The 16347-nt window shown below is 38.2% G+C and overlaps 4 protein-coding genes across 5 annotated transcripts; 2 read left to right on the forward strand and 2 right to left on the reverse strand.

Moving 5' to 3' along the window:
* Positions 1-207: 207 nt before the first annotated feature.
* Positions 208-3995, reverse strand: LOC9311086 (FT-interacting protein 1). Of its 2 annotated transcripts, XM_021023204.1 has the most exons (3): positions 3648-3995; positions 707-3470; positions 208-619 (listed from the first exon to the last, which is right to left on the reverse strand). In XM_021023204.1, exons 2-3 carry the CDS (start codon positions 3433-3435, stop codon positions 328-330), a joined length of 3021 nt encoding a protein of 1006 aa, XP_020878863.1. In that variant the 5' UTR covers positions 3436-3470; positions 3648-3995; the 3' UTR covers positions 208-327. The 2 variants fall into 2 exon arrangements, with proteins under 2 accessions (XP_020878863.1, XP_020878862.1); XM_021023203.1 differs by lacking the exon at positions 3648-3995 and having other exon boundaries at positions 707-3629.
* Positions 3996-4941: 946 nt separating this feature from the next.
* Positions 4942-6221, forward strand: LOC9311087 (actin-depolymerizing factor 8). Its single transcript, XM_021023205.1, has 3 exons — positions 4942-5178; positions 5547-5812; positions 5892-6221. The coding sequence occupies exons 1-3, from the start codon at positions 5176-5178 to the stop codon at positions 6043-6045; spliced, it is 423 nt and encodes a 140-aa protein (XP_020878864.1). The 5' UTR covers positions 4942-5175; the 3' UTR covers positions 6046-6221.
* Positions 6222-7434: 1213 nt separating this feature from the next.
* On the forward strand, positions 7435-8499 carry LOC110227623 (remorin). Its single transcript, XM_021022428.1, is given in 4 exon segments — positions 7435-7709; positions 7787-7850; positions 7918-7999; positions 8221-8499. Coding segments are annotated over 4 exon segments (372 nt in total). The 5' UTR covers positions 7435-7681; the 3' UTR covers positions 8419-8499.
* A 1567-nt stretch (positions 8500-10066) lies between these two features.
* Positions 10067-14021, reverse strand: LOC9309004 (DEAD-box ATP-dependent RNA helicase 8). The gene is made up of 10 exons (XM_021022427.1): positions 13324-14021; positions 13082-13142; positions 12547-12781; positions 11996-12234; positions 11649-11900; positions 11387-11567; positions 11106-11194; positions 10945-11018; positions 10740-10867; positions 10067-10434 (listed from the first exon to the last, which is right to left on the reverse strand). Exons 1-9 carry the CDS (start codon positions 13635-13637, stop codon positions 10789-10791), a joined length of 1524 nt encoding a protein of 507 aa, XP_020878086.1. The 5' UTR covers positions 13638-14021; the 3' UTR covers positions 10067-10434; positions 10740-10788.
* Between the last annotated feature and the right edge of the window lie 2326 nt (positions 14022-16347).

The raw sequence follows: 16347 nt of genomic DNA on the forward strand, positions 1-16347 counted from the left end.
GTTTCTTCCTCTTCTTCTGTTTAAAAGCTCGATCATATGTGTAACGGGTGATTATGATTTTTCATATTAGGTTTTCTGGATTCGTTGATTCTTGCGTTCCCTTTTGTGTTTTTGAGCTTGTATATATATTCTCTGTTTCAACGTTGCGTATGTGAAAGCAAGTGATTTGATCATCAGGGTTTGTTTGCGATCGATCACCGTTGTTAATTTAGAGAACGAGTTTACGAATGCAAGATTCTCAACACATATCGACTGATAAATACATATATTCAAAGAAGGGAGTTTTTTTACATACATGTTTGTTGACTCCTCTATCCAAAAGAAGATTCACAGCATAGAGTCGGTCATGGCCGGAAGTCGCCGGAAAAAGTTGACTGGAGCTGAGGGAATGCGGTGTCGAAGCTTAGGGTGTCGCATGAAGTAGTAGCCCGATAGGAGAGCCACGAGTTTAAATGGGGTGATGTAGAGAGCCATGGCAATGATGAAACAGAATGTCACGAAAATTGCGGTGGCGCGTGGATCACGCCAGCTCAGCAGCGCCTGCACTCGCTCTCCCTGTGCCGCTATGTCTCCAGCCACCGACTGTACCTTCCCGGCCACACTTCTCAGCCGGTCGTACCTGAGAAACAAGAACACAGAGGGAGGAACCAATGAACAAGTTTTTCTTCGTTTTCGATTATCTTTGATCATTCTTGATTTTTGTTACCTCATTTTCACAACGTCCGGAGCCCTTACGGTCGGGAAGGTATCAAACTCTTCGTCGAGCTCATCAGCATTCACATTGTCTGCATAAGATAGTTTGGCGTCCATATGAGGAGGAAATCTGGGCTTAAACCTGTAATTCCACATCCCAATCACAGCCATATACAGAAACACAGTGGGCAAAATCATCTCCGGGAACGTCACAAGCATCGTGTACAGCACGTGCACCAGAGCCGTCGTCACCGGAGTCTTCCATGTGCACACTTGTTCCATCCATTTCCAGACCGACAGCGCACCCGAGAACACCGTCGTGAACCTATTGAAGTTGGCTTTGCTTCGCCTCATGCTGAACAGATGACTTTTCACATCTGTCAAATACTCAATCACTTCCCGTCTCAGCGGTGGCTCGGACCGGCCTAAACGAACAACAATTATGTTGAAAGCCTGCGCCTTGAGAGATTCCAGTTTGTTTGTGGATAAGGGTAGTATGTAATGCATTTTAGGCAGGAGAGGTTTGGTGTATTTCATCAGCATATTGGAGACCGATATGCAGGTGAATCTCACCGCTAAGTGAAGCTCCCCTCTTTTCTTAAGACCAGAAGGTTGTAGAACAAGTAAAGGGTAAGCGTGCGTGTAGACACGGCCCGTCTGAAGAGTCGAGAGTCTAATGCGGACTTTCCCAATCGGCTGATCTCTCTTGTTTCCGCCATCTCCAGCTGTGAAATGAGCGTTATCAAAGACGCAGATGGTTAAAACTGTTGCAGGATCAAAAACCTCCCATGTGTATTGCTCATTGTACTTTGGATTCATGTTGCTGACTACAGTTCGTGATCGAACCCATTTGTGACCGTATTTGGCAACAACGTATGTGTCCGAAGTACCTTTCCCTTCCCGAGTTTTCATCGAATGAGACACATTTGCGTTAAGTATCCCGAGCTCCAAGACTCCGATCGCTGATTTCCAGAGCTTTCTTGACGAAGGTCTGAGATCACTGCTGTTATACATGGACTCATCAAAAACGTGGTAGCCTCCATCAAGAACCGCCTTATAACGGAGCCTTGTAGCGAATTTCACTTTCTTGGCTTTATCAGCATCCATAGCGTCTGAGATGGAGTCTTCGAGATGAACCCAGCGGTCATGAAAAGGTTTATCATCTATACGTTTCTCAATGTCAGTTATCGAAATCACAGCTTTTCCTACTGGCTCATCTCTGTTAGGAGCAGTGTGATCTTCGACGGAGAGGACCATGCTTTCCTCAAACGGCTCTGCGACTACAAACGTGAATTCATCACCCCATTTTGGATTATTGCTTCTCTGGGAAAATCTAGTCATTAACATCTGATTACCGACTTTTATCCTCACAAAAGCTTCTGGAAGACGGGATTTATCAGAGACGATGATGACGTCCTGAGCCTCCAATATTTGCACCCTTAGGTACCATAGCCGAGGCGAATGGTACACTTTTGAGCGCAGGTTAGCGGATATAATGTTGGAGCTGTCTGAAGACACAAATGAATCTGAGAAAGTCGCATCCCCGAAAGCTTCATCAGCCTGAGTTCCAGACCACACAGCAAGCATTATCTCATAATTCTTCTTCTCACCTCTCTTGTTTTCCAATCTGTACCACTCGGGAGCTAAAGGACTATCCGGAGGAACGCGAGACTGAACCTCACGGAGATCGAATTTAACGATCCCAACAAAATCATCAAGGACAATGTCTTTATCTTTCACCACAACTTCAAGAAAGTTCGACTGAAGATTATCTCTTGCGAAGGCAAAGACTTGGTTCCACTCCGGATCTGAATTCTTGTCAAAATGCGTGGTAACACCTCTGAAGTTTCCGATTTTTACTTCGACATACGGGTCTAGGCTTCCGGTAAGGTCTTTGTTGGGAAGATCACGCGCCTTCACAACTCTTACGTAGAGGAATCTCATCTCTTCAACGAGATCATATGTGCCGCTTGTTGGCCTCTCTGTACCACGAACCACTCGTCCTCCAACGATCCGTCCACCTCCAAGCAAAGGGCTTGTCTCTTTGACAGAGAAATCTGGTGGCAGCTGGTGCAAGGATGGACCTGGACTGTTGACTTGAACCACTCTTGGGGGCATCGGTGCAGCTCTCATCTCGTGGATGCCATAGTTCATCATTGGCTGTTGTTTCACTAAAGGGGCAGCGTTGTGAAACGTACGTGTTTTAGGCTTTAGCTCTCTTCTCTCATCAGCAGCCATACTTGCATCAGCTGTGATTAAGGACTTCACATGTTCTTTACGCGGACTTGGGCTAAAAGCTTGAGGAGATTCTGGAACCGGGGTTGGGACAGAAGGTGTAATAGCAGGATCGTCGGTGATAAAAACTCTCAAGCCAAGTTCTCCACGTGCTCGAGAGAAAACACTGCGTTTCTCTAGAGGGTAATTGAAAGGAGCTGCTTCAGAGCGAGGAACAAAAGATGTTCCGTTGACTCGAACTTTGCCAAGAAAGGGCTTAGCATCGAATTCGTTCTGGTAGCTGTAGACGTGGGCTTCGAGTGTACGATTTGACAAGACGGAAGGATCAGAGACAACGAAGTAAAAACACTCCTGCCAGACAGGATTTGGGTCGTTGTGTTTGGTGGTTGTGCGGAATATCTGGTTGTCGAACTTGAGCTCCACGAAAGGGCTACATGAGTTATGCTTGTCTCTCTGAAACAGACCCTGTGCGCCTATCACTTCAACGCCTAGCTTTATATTACTCATTTGAGGCTTAGGCTTTTTTCAAAACAACTTATCAACTGCAGAGGAAAGGAGATTCCTAAGTTTCGAGCCAGAGATCAAACAAAGACACATAGTAAATTAAGAGAAAACTCTGAAACACGAAACCAAAACCATGGACTTTTAAAAGAAGAGGTGAATAACGAGTAGCAAGAACAATAAAGAGTAACCAAAAAAGGGAGGAAAAGAGAACTTACCTATTCAATTTTTAAAGTTTTTTCTCCTCTTCAGAAACAGAGGACAAGAACCAAAAAGACATAACTCGCCTTTAAAGATCAATCACCTGTCGTAATCAAGACCAGTAAACGAATAAACAATCTTAGTTTCTAAGAAAAACAAGGCAAATAAAAACAAGTGTTAAAGATTTCTCTGTGAGTTCGTGTTCTGTTTTACTCTATGGTACTTACTAAGTTGGTCGTACGTACCTCTGTTTCCATGGAAATTGCCGGGTTGCTTTGAGAACCGCAGTCTGATTTTGACACGTGTACCTTTTGTGGCCCAAATGAGGACCAATCATATGAAGCATTGACCCCCACAAGTCCACAACCCAAAGTTAAAAAGACGTTTTTTTGTTTGTTTGAGCCTAATCGTTTGTTACGCAATTATTAATGTCAGGTAACGTATTTCTTGGGTTTAAAAATATTAAAATTAGAGCATTCCTGTTTTTTTGTGGATGTTATAATCAAATCTCAATACATATATTATAAACTTTTTTAGTTTAATAAATCATATGTAATAGATGTATCATTTTAGAACAGCTTGTTGCGGATGATTGCCAAAGGTTAGCTACGTTTGGAATTTTTAAAACGAAGTTGGAAAACGCCAAATAAAAGTCAAAATAGGTACGTATTATATACGTACAGGAAAGACAAAATCCCTGAAAGACTTTGAAGTTTCTTCTTAATAACGATTAAATCTCGTTTTCTTTGTAGGAGACGTATCACTTTCGCAACACGTCTCTAGTATGAATACGTATAAACAATAATCTTTTTCCTTAACAAGGTTTTACTTTTTTAATTGCATGCCGTCAAATGTAAAACCCTCGCTTATACATAAGATTAACAGTTAACACTCGTTAGATATTTCATATTTTTGTGTGTGTGAGCAGCATATTCATGAATAAATACAACCCCAAAAAAACCAAAGATGCTTAAAAGTGAACATAATAGTAGCACACAAGGTCACAACTCACAAGCTAGGCTCTTAAAATCCAGAAGCAATAATTGGAAATTGTTGGGCCTCTCTCTCTTTAACGATCCAGTGAATTCATGGGCTTAATGGTACGTTTGGGCCGCATAAAACAATATATAGTTATATAGCATAGAGGCCAAAGTCGAAGATCAAAACTAGCTGCCCAAGACCAACCATGACAAAAAGAGAGAAGAAAAAAAATATAAAACATTTTCATCATGAAAACTTTAACGCTCCAATGATCTCCCGACCAAAGTTGAGCTCAAAGCAACAAACACAAATAAATAAAGATATAGATGTATATCAAGGACTAAAACTATATATAGGTTTGAAAAAATGGGCACGACGTGATAGCATCAAAGTTATCTATTTTAAGACGTGATCAGCCTAAAGACCAAAGAAAATATCAAAAATACCAAACTTTGTGTTTTTCCACAACCTCATAAACCCCACAACCCTCCTCACTCTTCCCTATCCCCTCCATTTTCCCAATCACCAAACACAGGATTAGAGTTCGATTTCTCCAAAGAAAACATGGTAAGTTCCTACATTTAATCTTCTGGTGTAGATGATGGTGATGCATTGATTCTGTTTATGTTCTGATTTTACATCCACCGAAAAAGAGATTGTAAAGATGTGAAATTTATAGGTGGATGGTGTTGTTGAATGTATATGGTGATATGTTGATAGATTCCATATCAGAAACTAAGTTTTGTGTTATTTGGTTTGGAGGTGTAAAACATGAATAGGTTTCATGTATAAATTGACTTCGTAAAGAATAGTGTTGTGAACATTGGTTTATATGCTATGATGATTCCAAATCAAAATCTAAGTTTTATGGTATTTGGTTAGGAAGATGTATACAATGGAAAAGGTTCATGTATAAATAAATGAGTGTTGTGCAGGCTAATTCAGCGTCTGGGATGCATGTGAATGATGAATGCAAGCTTAAGTTCTTGGAGTTGAAAGCAAAGAGAACTTACAGGTTTATTGTGTTCAAAATTGATGAGAAGGCTCAGCAAGTCCAAATAGAAAAGCTTGGGAATCCAGAAGAAACTTACGACGATTTTACCAGCGCTATCCCTGATGACGAATGTCGATACGCAGTCTATGATTTTGATTTCACCACAGAGGACAATTGTCAGAAGAGCAAGATCTTTTTCATCGCGTGGTAATACATTGCTCTCCCACATGATCTGAAATCGTTGTGTATCTCTAAATTGATGACAATTGTATTGTATTCATATCAGGTCACCTGATACATCAAGAGTTCGGAGTAAGATGTTGTATGCAAGCTCAAAAGACAGGTTCAAGAGAGAAATGGATGGAATTCAAGTTGAATTGCAAGCAACTGATCCAAGCGAGATGAGCCTTGACATCATCAAAGGACGACTCAATCTCTGAACAACATTCTATTCAAATTAATGTTAAACTTTGACATGCCATTTTTCTTTGGATATTTCTGCTTTTGCTTGTCCGCTCTTTGCATTTTGTGTGGATTCAATGTCTTAAAATTGTTTTGTTAAGAAAAAAAGGGATAATTGAATTCATCTGCTTTGTGAACCATTTCATCTAATAAAGGTGGTCAAGTTGTATAAGAGAAACCAAGCATATACTACTAGTGTAGGTAGAAAAAGAAGAAGATACTTTCCAGATGATTCCGGAAATGTTGAAATGATACTTTCCTTTAAAGATGGTCGATGGTGTGGTTGTCCTAGATCACACAAATAAGTTCAAATGAGTCTTAATGCACACACAATGAAGAGTGGCAAAGTAGAAGCATACACTAAACATTACATTTGTGTTGTATGAAACAGGAAACGAAGAGTTACATAGAAAGTAAGAAAAACATGCATGTTAAGATAGCTTGAGCAGTTTCTGAATATGCTCCTATCACACACAAATGTTTTCAGGACAAGCAAACGAATAGTTACATATTACCAATACCGGTTTGAGGGATAGAAATCTCCATCTGTCAGTCCACCAATGGATTTGATGCATTTAGGTCTTACTCACGAAATCTCTTCTGGCGTGAGAATCTTTAGCAATGAGGATCTTCTGCGCACAGAACCCCAATTTCTTCGAGAACTCTCTCTCTCTCTCTCTCGGGACAGAAGGAGAATGTGCACAAAACCATCAACATTGGGATCGAGAGACCTACAGAAGTTGGCGACTAAAGAGAGAGAATTCGGAAATTGATGATCTCTGACGACCCGGCGGGAAAATTCCGGTGAAATGACATGGAACTCTCTTTAGCAACACTATCCACTTGTCGATGGGCCAATTATTTTGTCAAAAATCAAGATCCACAAGTAAAAAATTATGGAGCATTTAGATTATTATCAAGATCGATCAATTGGTGCGCTCAACCAGATGTTGATGGTTTAATGGTTTAAACTCTAGAGTTACATTGCATAAGGTTTTTGTTTGTTTCAACAAATACTTTGTATGGAGTATTTTTCAAAACAAGATTAGTATAACAACAATTCAATCAATTTGTAGATATAGTCATAGTGAAGTTACTCCTTAGTGTGGAATGCTTTGGCATATATTGAACACATGCATCTTATTTTATTTTTAATATGAGGGATTCCATTCTTCAATAAAAATACAAAAACACAAAACTTTGGCAAGTGTGTTTATTCAATAACAAAATGATACGTTAAGGGCAATTAAAGAACACATAGTGCTCGCCAATCAATCTGATCAAGATTCGCTAATCTGCAAGCTGTGATATATATATATATATATATATATATATATATATATATATTCCTTGTGACATATACCGAATAAATAAATAAATAAGCAAATGAAAAGACAAACACAGAACGGCCACCATTAATTAAAAGTTTAAAACCAACAATGATGTTCAAATATTCCCACAAGGCATAAAACGACATCTTTTCATGAATTCATTGGAACCGACAGTTCCAAATTTTCAACCTTTTGCTGTCGAACATATCTGCTACATGTTTATAAATAGACTAAATGTGCGTTCAACTAGCAATTACAAAGCTTGAAGCTCATTTTCATTCAAATGGAGCCAAATATTCCGATCCAAAGAGGTAATCATATCACAGAGGTTTAGTATTGTTTAGTTTCATGTTATCTTAATTTTTAGTTATTACTTACTACGACATAGGAGAAGAGCAGTCAAAAGTCATCAAGGCATGGAAGGAACTAAAGATAACAAAGGTCAACAACAAGTAAGTAACAACACAAACCCTTTTCAGCGTCATTTCAGTACCACTGTGACAGATTCTCTGATTGCAGGACTCAGAAGAAGCTCCTAGATATTTCAGGATGGGAGAAAAAGAAAACTACAAAGATCGAATCTCAACTCGCTAGAATTCAGGTGATTCCACAAAATAAGCATCTACCAACTCCAAAAATATAAGATCTCTATACTCATGACTCATGTATGCTTAAGACTGTTCTATCGCTCTAGTATATGATCAAAAACATGAATCTATCTAAACAACAAGCAACTCAAATGGTACTACAAGACTATAAAACATGAAATCTCATGTTGTCAAAGAACAAACAAACAAACAAAAAAATTGTTGTTTTCTACAGCGGAAAATGGACAGTAAGAAGATGGAGAAATCTGAGAAACTAAGGAGCTAAAAAGCAGCAGTTCATGCAAAGGCACAAGAAAAGAAAGCAAATGTTCAAACCAGACGGGCTCAAGAGATTCTGAATGCGGAAGAAGAAGCTGCTAGGCTTCAAGCAGCCGGACAGATACCCAAGAAGTCATCTTTTAGCTGCTTCTGAGATCAGCACTAACCTGTGATACAGATTATCACCTATCTCCACTATCCTATGTTCATACTTGTATCTTTTATATGTTGTGTGTTTTTGATATGTTGTGTTTTTATCGGTTTTGAGTCTTTGTTTTCTTTCCTACATCATATGTTTTATAGAGTCAAAGTGTGTTTTTAGAGTCTTTTAGTCTTTTATCGAGTCTTTACAGGTTTTAGGTTGCTTTGGAGGAAAACGAGCTGTTTTGGGTTATAAACACACATTTGGAGATGCAGTTTCGTTTAGAAGTGTCAGACGTTTGGCCTCAGATGGAAGACTTCCCACCGTTAGATCTTTCTGAAGTTTTGACACAAGCTAGATGAAGATGTTAGTTTGATTTTTCAAGTGTTTTGATGGAAATCTAACGGTGTATCCAAGAGTTACACCCGAATTAGTGAAGACAGGTCAATCTGGCGAGCATTTGAAGCAGTTGCAGAGCTAGAGACCAGAAGCTCCAGATCGATCGATCCCTTTGTAGATCGATGGATCCACTTCCCTGATGGATGAGAAACGTTCCAGACACTGCTGGATCGATCGGTCCTCCTTTGGATCGATCGATCCCTTCCCCAGACGTATTTTTGGCCCAGATTTGACCCGAGTCACTCCAGATCCGACCCGGCTCGTCTCCTATTGTTTTAAAACCCTAAGCTCGACTCTTTACACATTATCTTTGATATTTTTGAGTTCTAAACTTTGTTCTTTGGTTTGTAAACAACTTTGGGCAAAGGAATCCATCCTCTTAACACTTGGAGAAGATTTCTAAACCCTATTCCTTTTCTATTTTATTGAATCATGTTTTCTTTCATATCTATTTGCCTTTTCTCTTTCTCTATGTGTGAGTAGTTCTCCAATTGGGTTTTAGGGTTCCAATTAGGAGATTCAATGGATTAATGGATTGATTGTGTTAGGAATTCTCATTCTCTAGGTTCTTTGATTCACATGTTCTTAATGCTAGAATAGGATTGATCACCCTGTTGTAGATTCTAGGTTTTTCTATGCATCAAAAGTGTTCGATAGAATGCCTGAAAGAATGTGGATTGAGCAATGTATTTCTAGCCAACGAAAGTTGACGTTAGGACGCATTGTGAACTTAATGAACTTGTTTGGTAATGCGAATTTGACTAGGAAATTGCATGCGAAAGTTTAGTAATCGAATAGTCAAATTTAGTGATTAATGTCTTGAAAGAGAATTGGTCTAAATGTGTTCATGTTCAAGAACGGTTCGTAACTATTGAATTCATTGTCTCATGTTTCCGTTGTTTATTGATCTCTGAAATACCCTAATGCCCAATGTCTTTAAATCTTGAAGTCAAATCGTTTAATTTATTTGCATTTTTATTTTACAAATCTGAAAACCAAACAAACTCTTCGCTTTAGCTAAGAACGAGTCTCGGAAGTCTTTAGTGTACCATTGGTTCTTGTGGATCGACCCCGTATATACTACCTTGCGGTTAAGTGTATCGGGTAATTACTCGAGCAATCAGTTTTGCTTGTGTTGGTCAAGAAACAAGAGACTGCTAAATTCACTGTCCTCAGACCAAATCCTGAACTAATCAACCTATTGACAACACAAAACATGCTAATATAAAATCTGCAACCTGGGAAAATGGAAAAGGGAAAATATCATCTTAAGGTCTCAAGACTTATTATTGGAGTTGGAAAGCTGGAAAAGGATCATGAAAAGAGTCATGAAACCACAGCTCCTTGAAGAAGCATCACAACACTGTAACCACTATCAGTCTACAGCATAGAAAGAAACATAGTATCAAACGACTTGTTAAAACTAAATAAAAGGCTTCACGTTTCCAATACTACCCGGCATTTCAAACCTTCTAGCCTTGAATATAGTTAATCTTTAGAAATAAAGGAATCCCAATGACGCAGAAAAAAAAACATTTCAGAGGTAGAGGCAGAATGTGAAGCCTTTTTGGGTGGTCGTTGTCCTGCATGGCTAGATAAGACAACTGTCTAACCATGGCTTCAACCAACCTGAAACATCGTACAAATCCAAAATATTTTAGGGGTCTCTTAAATGGGGAGCAAACCTAAATCAAAAGAAGACCAATGAGTTGGCCTATATGCATCAACCACATGAACTTAATATATGGCCTCAAATTTATGTAATGTGGCGTTATGATTATGTTAGTTGAAATTCCATCCTTAATCTTTCCAACAAGACTATGTATTGCGTATATATTAAAAGAAACTATCCTAGAGAATCTTGAGTTTACATGATGTAAGCAACTCCGAAAGTAGGAACAATTCAAGTCTGTCTGTAAGAAGATACTACGTACCACTTATTACTGATTCACCTAACAGCAGACCAAGGTGGTTTACCCTTGGTTATTGGCAATAAATTGCCTGATCGATATGTGGAGGAATTTGCTTGATCTCTGTTCCAAGTTCTTGCTCAATCCGGTAACTACAAAAATGTAACACTAAGGTTATACTATGCTGTAGAAAACAATAGTACAAACCAGTCAAGAGAGAAAGACATACAGGTTAAATCGGTCTTCATAAGTGATAAGATTCACAGCTAGACCAAGATGGCCAAACCTTCCTGATCGTCCAACCTGAACAGCAACCAGATATAAAAATCAAATGACATCAATTAACATGTAGGGATCTTGTACAATGTAGACATTTGGTTTTCAGCTTACCCTATGGAGATAAGTTTCTGCATTCTTTGGGAAATCAAAGTTTATCACCACATTGACTGCTTGAATGTCAATCCCACGTGTGAACAAGTCTGCAGCAACCATCATTAAACCATAAACTATTCAGGTAAAGGACTTGGCTGATTTCGCAAAGTCAAATATTAAAACCAGTGTATTTGTCCAACCTAAAGCCTCAACTAAACCCATTCTTGAATTCTAATTGAACATTTATTCATTGTGCTCCTGCAATAACACTATAACAGTATAACATCACTTAGGCATACCAGTACACACAAGATTCCGGCATGCACCATTGCGAAAGTCATGGAAGACTCTGTTTCGGTGGTCTTGAAGCATCTTTGCATGGATGTAAAAGCATGAATACCCAAGTTCTGTGATTTTCTTAGCTAAGAGCTCCACACGATTTACAGAATTGCAGAATATGATTGATTGGTTAATTTGCAGCTGCAGAAGAGGAAGAGAGTAAATGCCAGCTAAGGAAAGAAAGGAAAGAAACAAAAACGATCAATGTAGTTCAGATCTAACCTTGGAGAATAGTGTATTCAAGCAATGAATTTTCTGTCTTTCTTCAACGAAAGCATAGAATTGGGTGATTCCCTTGAGTGTAAGTTCATCCATGAGATTGATGACATAAGGATTCGTCAAAAATCTATCCTTAAAATCCTTGACAGTGACAGGGAAAGTGGCTGAGAACATCAAAATCTGACGATTTTCTGGAAGAAAGCTAATCAAATGTTCTACTGAAGGTTGGAACTCTTGAGACAAAAGCTTATCAGCCTGATGAATAGATCACTAATTAAATTAAATTGGGAGTAATATTGAAAAAAGAAATTTAAGAGGAATAAAATACAAAGTAAGCATCCAACATTTACCTCATCCATAACAAGCACTGAACAATCTTTTAAAACACAAACACCTTTCTTGGCAAGATCCAGAATTCTCCCAGGAGTTCCTACCAGTAAATGAACAGGCTGATACAAACGCATGATATCGTCTTTCAGACTGGTGCCCCCAGTGGTCACCATGACTTGAATCTTCAAATGCTTACCCAGCTCCTTACACACCTGTGATGTCTGAAGGGCTAACTCTCGAGTTGGAACAATTATAACAGCTGCGTAGAAGAAAGGTATCAACAGTAAACTAAATTAGAAAGGAAGCAGTAAACCTTTAAGAAACATATTAATCTAATGATAGAAGCGATGAGTACATAGGTTCACAGGGTTCATTACGATTTACTAATTTTTATAAAGTAACTGGGGTTTAATATGGAACAATAATCTACATAAAAAGCCAGCTTCGATATTCGGTTCTTGTCAGCTACATGAAAAGTCGCTAGCTAGAAGATGCCAAAACTTTAAAATTCTTTTATAACATTGCACCACATCAAGTAATCAAGTAACAACATGGTCCAGTACACAGTTACCTTGAATAACGTTGTTATCTTGGTCAATTTTTTCCAAGACAGGAATACAAAAGGCGGCGGTCTTTCCAGTCCCGTTCTTTGCTCTGGCAAGGATATCTCTACCAGTCAAGGCAATTGGAATACTCTCTTCCTGAATAGGAGAAGGTCTTTCAAAACCCTTCTCATATATTCCCATGAGAAGCTCTCGTTTCAAAAAATAATCTTCAAACTCATTCCCTTTGGTGGCTGTCACATCCTGAAAATGATAACAAGTGAAGAATTGAGAAAATGTCATCCCATGCAACCAAGAATCAATTCACTTTCCCAATAGATTCTCACGCAGTTTTCTTATTAAGTACATTTATCAACAAAGACTTGTTTGCCATGGTAAAAAGTATCATCAACAAGTATTAATTAACGTATAAAACTATCAAATAAGCAAGAACCCTCTGTGTCAGACCACAACAGCACAGTGTATGTAACCTTTCTGTACTTGTGTGAAAAGAAAGAAATCGAAATCCTAATTTACTCTATTTCGTCCAAATACTGAACCTACCTCTGTTCTGTAGCGAGTATCAGGTGCAGGTAGTTTTAGCCTGGCCTTCCAATCTTCCGAACTGAAGAGAAATTATAAGTTATCAAACGCACAAAAATGAAACCAACATTAACCAGTTCAATGCCATAGTTGCGTAAGAAACAAGGATTTTTCACTTCAAATGAAAACAATCACATCCAAGATTTAATTTAGTAGTCCAAGCTTGAACAGCAAACAATAAGGAAAAAAAAAACAGAACGCACTTTGGGTCGATAACTTCGGACTGAACAGTTTTCTCAACTTCTACAACAGCGTCACCATTACTGTTACTGTTACCACCGGGGATCTGAGCTCTTCGAAGCCATTGTTGTTGTTGTTGCTGCTGTTGGTATTGATGCGGCTGAGTCGGCGATTGTTGAAACTGTTGTTGGTGATTCTGAGCGTAACCACCTCGTTGAACGTATTGTGGCGGCGGTTGTTGTTGTTGATAACCCGGCCGTGAATGGTAATTAGGGTTAGGGTTACTGGCTCCACGGCCAGCGCCAATTCCAGGAGGATACCTACCTCGATTGTTCATCACAAACCTCTAAACACTAATAACCAAAACTTTGACTAAGGAGGGATCTGTACACAAGGAACACCAAACAGGAACTAGGTTTTCCTACGGTAATACACAACCTAGGGTAATGTCGGAATTTTGAAAAAAAAAATACGGAAAATAAACTCTTCCGGAGAAATCTAGGGTTTGTAAAAATCACAGAATCGAAGATAAAGAGTAGCAGATCTGGAATTTAAACTCCAAAATCAAGCGAAATTCGGGGATTGATATTTTTCGAAAGAGGTCCACGCGAGGAAATCGAGAGAGAGATCAAAAGGGTCAATGAAACACAGAGACAAGCAAGCAGAGAGACGATGATTATCTAATCTGTATGTAATATTATAATGTTTGTGATTTGGTCCGACTTCGTTAGCCGTATTGGCCTTGGGCTTTAGGTGTTTTCAGTTTTTTTTCTTTCTTTTTTTCCTTTTTTCTGAAGTTTATTTATAAAACTAGGACTTACACCCCGCGATGTCAAAAAAATTTAAAGAAAAAAATATCAAATGAAATGTCAGACAACAAGTTTCAAAACAATTTTTTTAACAATAAATAAATATATATTTTACAAAAAAATATGATAAAGAGACGTAAACCCTCAAAAATATTATTTAAGATTTTTATTATTATTAGAAAATATTATGGTGAAAAGATGCGATCATAAATAAAAAATATTAAACAAAAATTTATGATGAGTAGATGCAATTTTTCAAATTTTTAAACTATTATAAATATAACTATATAAATATATTCATCAAAATATTACGATGAAAAGATGCAATATTTTAAATTGTATTATATTAAAAAGAGACAATCTTCGAAAAAGTTTAACAAATAGCAAAACTAGATAATTATTTAGGAAAAAATAATAATGATATCGATAACAAAGTATATACATGAATGCTAAATAGTAAAAACGTAACTTTTTATTAAAAATGTCAAACAAAAAGAATTATTAAATTTACACCACCTTAAAAAAATGTATATCTATATGAGTTACAAAGACATGAACGTTTTTTTTTTTTTTTTTTTTCGTCAAAACATAAATTATATTAACTGAACAATGTCGTTACAAACTTGTTTTTCAAGCCACAGAGGCTGGGATACAGATTCAGCATAAAAAAGAAGAAGAAACACATCCAAATTTAGCAAGATTATGAGCAGCTTGATTACCCTCCCTTTTGATAAAATTAAATTGAATATTAAGAAACTTTGACTCCCAAAAGCGAATGTCGAGGAGCAGATTTGCAACGGTATTGTTACCATATCCTTCATTAATCATATTGATGAGTAGTTCACAGTCACCCTCAAAAACGACCTTAGTATAACCTCGAATCCACACTTGTTGTAATGCAGCTAAAAGTGCCTTTGTTTCTGCCTCTAATGGTGAACTGGCATGCCCAAGGACTGAGGCTCCCCAGTACTTTGGAAATCCTCGATAGTCTCTAATTATCCATCCACCAATTGCCTGTAGGCTATGCATATTGAAACCTGCATCAAAATTACATTTAACCATGTGTTGAGGAGGAGCTTTCCAAACTTTAGTAATCGTACTTGATTTTCGTTGTCCCGCAGTGACTCGATTCTGTTTCTTTGTGAGTTCTACCCATTCCTTTGTTTCCGCCTTTGCTAGAAGAACTGTCTTCGAGCCACTCTCCCGAAATTTATTGAAAACCAAATTATTTCTAGCTTTCCAAATTCTCCAAAGGATCCAAAATGGAAGTAATTTTTGAGTATTTGACAACAAATTGTTCGGCAAAGAGTTAAGAATATTGTTAAAGTTGTCCTCAAGATTATCAGATATTGAATGTGGATTGCCAAACGAAAAAATCGATAGACGCCAGATCACGATAGAGGATGGGCAGGTGAACAAAGCATGATTGATTGATTCATTGCTTCGTTTACATCGGGGACATAGTGGGTCTATATTCATTCCTCTAGTTGTTAAACGTTCTGTTGTAGCTAAAGCATGAGAGAGCATTCGCCAGAGGAAGTGTTTGATCTTTGGCATTATTGGGAGACGCCAGACTTTATTCTTCAATTCAATCGAGCCAGGGGGCCTGTTAACTTGATTAATAATATTATGAGGGTCATGAGTTAAGAGCCAATACCCAGACCGAACCGTATAATCTCCTGATGAATTATAATTCCATATGAGTTTATCAGACTCCACCCTTGTCGAGAGATATGTGTTAAAAATATATTCATGATCGTTCTCATCCACCAGGGCCTCAACCTTACTCGCATCCCATGACCGGAAATTGTCATTAACATGAAAGAGTGTTTCCATCATCAATTCTGTATTACTTGATTCCGTAACTAAAGGCCTCGGCGGGTGTGAGTCGACGAAGTTATCTTTTCCAAGTCGGATGGTCTTACCATCTCCAACCAAATATCGGGTACCTTTCTTCAAGAGATTGATACCAGAAAGTAAAGAAGACCAACCATATGACTGTTGCTTTGTAGCTCTTGCATCCAAGATAGACTCTCCTTTGAAATACCGCGCTGTCATGAGCCGTGAAAACAGAGATTGTGGGTGCTGAATTATTCGCCAAGCTTGCTTTGCGAGCAAAGCATCATTAAATTTAGCTAAATCTCGAAACCCAAGTCCTCCTTCTTTCTTAGAAAATTGTAGTTTTTTCCAAGCAATCCATGGAATTCCTCGCTGATTTGAAGATTTCTCCCACCAAAA

This window comes from Arabidopsis lyrata (genome assembly GCF_000004255.2).
Source record: "Arabidopsis lyrata subsp. lyrata unplaced genomic scaffold ARALYscaffold_6, whole genome shotgun sequence".
In the NCBI taxonomy this organism is placed as follows: domain Eukaryota; kingdom Viridiplantae; phylum Streptophyta; class Magnoliopsida; order Brassicales; family Brassicaceae; genus Arabidopsis; species Arabidopsis lyrata.

Coding starts and splice junctions, on each gene's coding strand:
- LOC9309004 (XM_021022427.1), bottom strand. CDS start 13,637: ATGAACAATCGAGGTAGGTATCCTCCTGGAATTGGCGCTGGCCGTGGA. Junction 11,019..11,105: donor CAGAAACTTATCTCCATAGG/GTAAGCTGAAAA, acceptor GTTGCTGTTCAG/GTTGGACGATCAGGAAGGTT. Junction 10,868..10,944: donor TATGAAGACCGATTTAACCT/GTATGTCTTTCT, acceptor ACATTTTTGTAG/TTACCGGATTGAGCAAGAAC.
- LOC9311086 (XM_021023204.1), bottom strand. CDS start 3,435: ATGAGTAATATAAAGCTAGGCGTTGAAGTGATAGGCGCACAGGGTCTG. Junction 620..706: donor CCGGACGTTGTGAAAATGAG/GTAACAAAAATC, acceptor CTTGTTTCTCAG/GTACGACCGGCTGAGAAGTG.
- LOC9311087 (XM_021023205.1), top strand. Junction 5,813..5,891: donor AAGATCTTTTTCATCGCGTG/GTAATACATTGC, acceptor TATTCATATCAG/GTCACCTGATACATCAAGAG.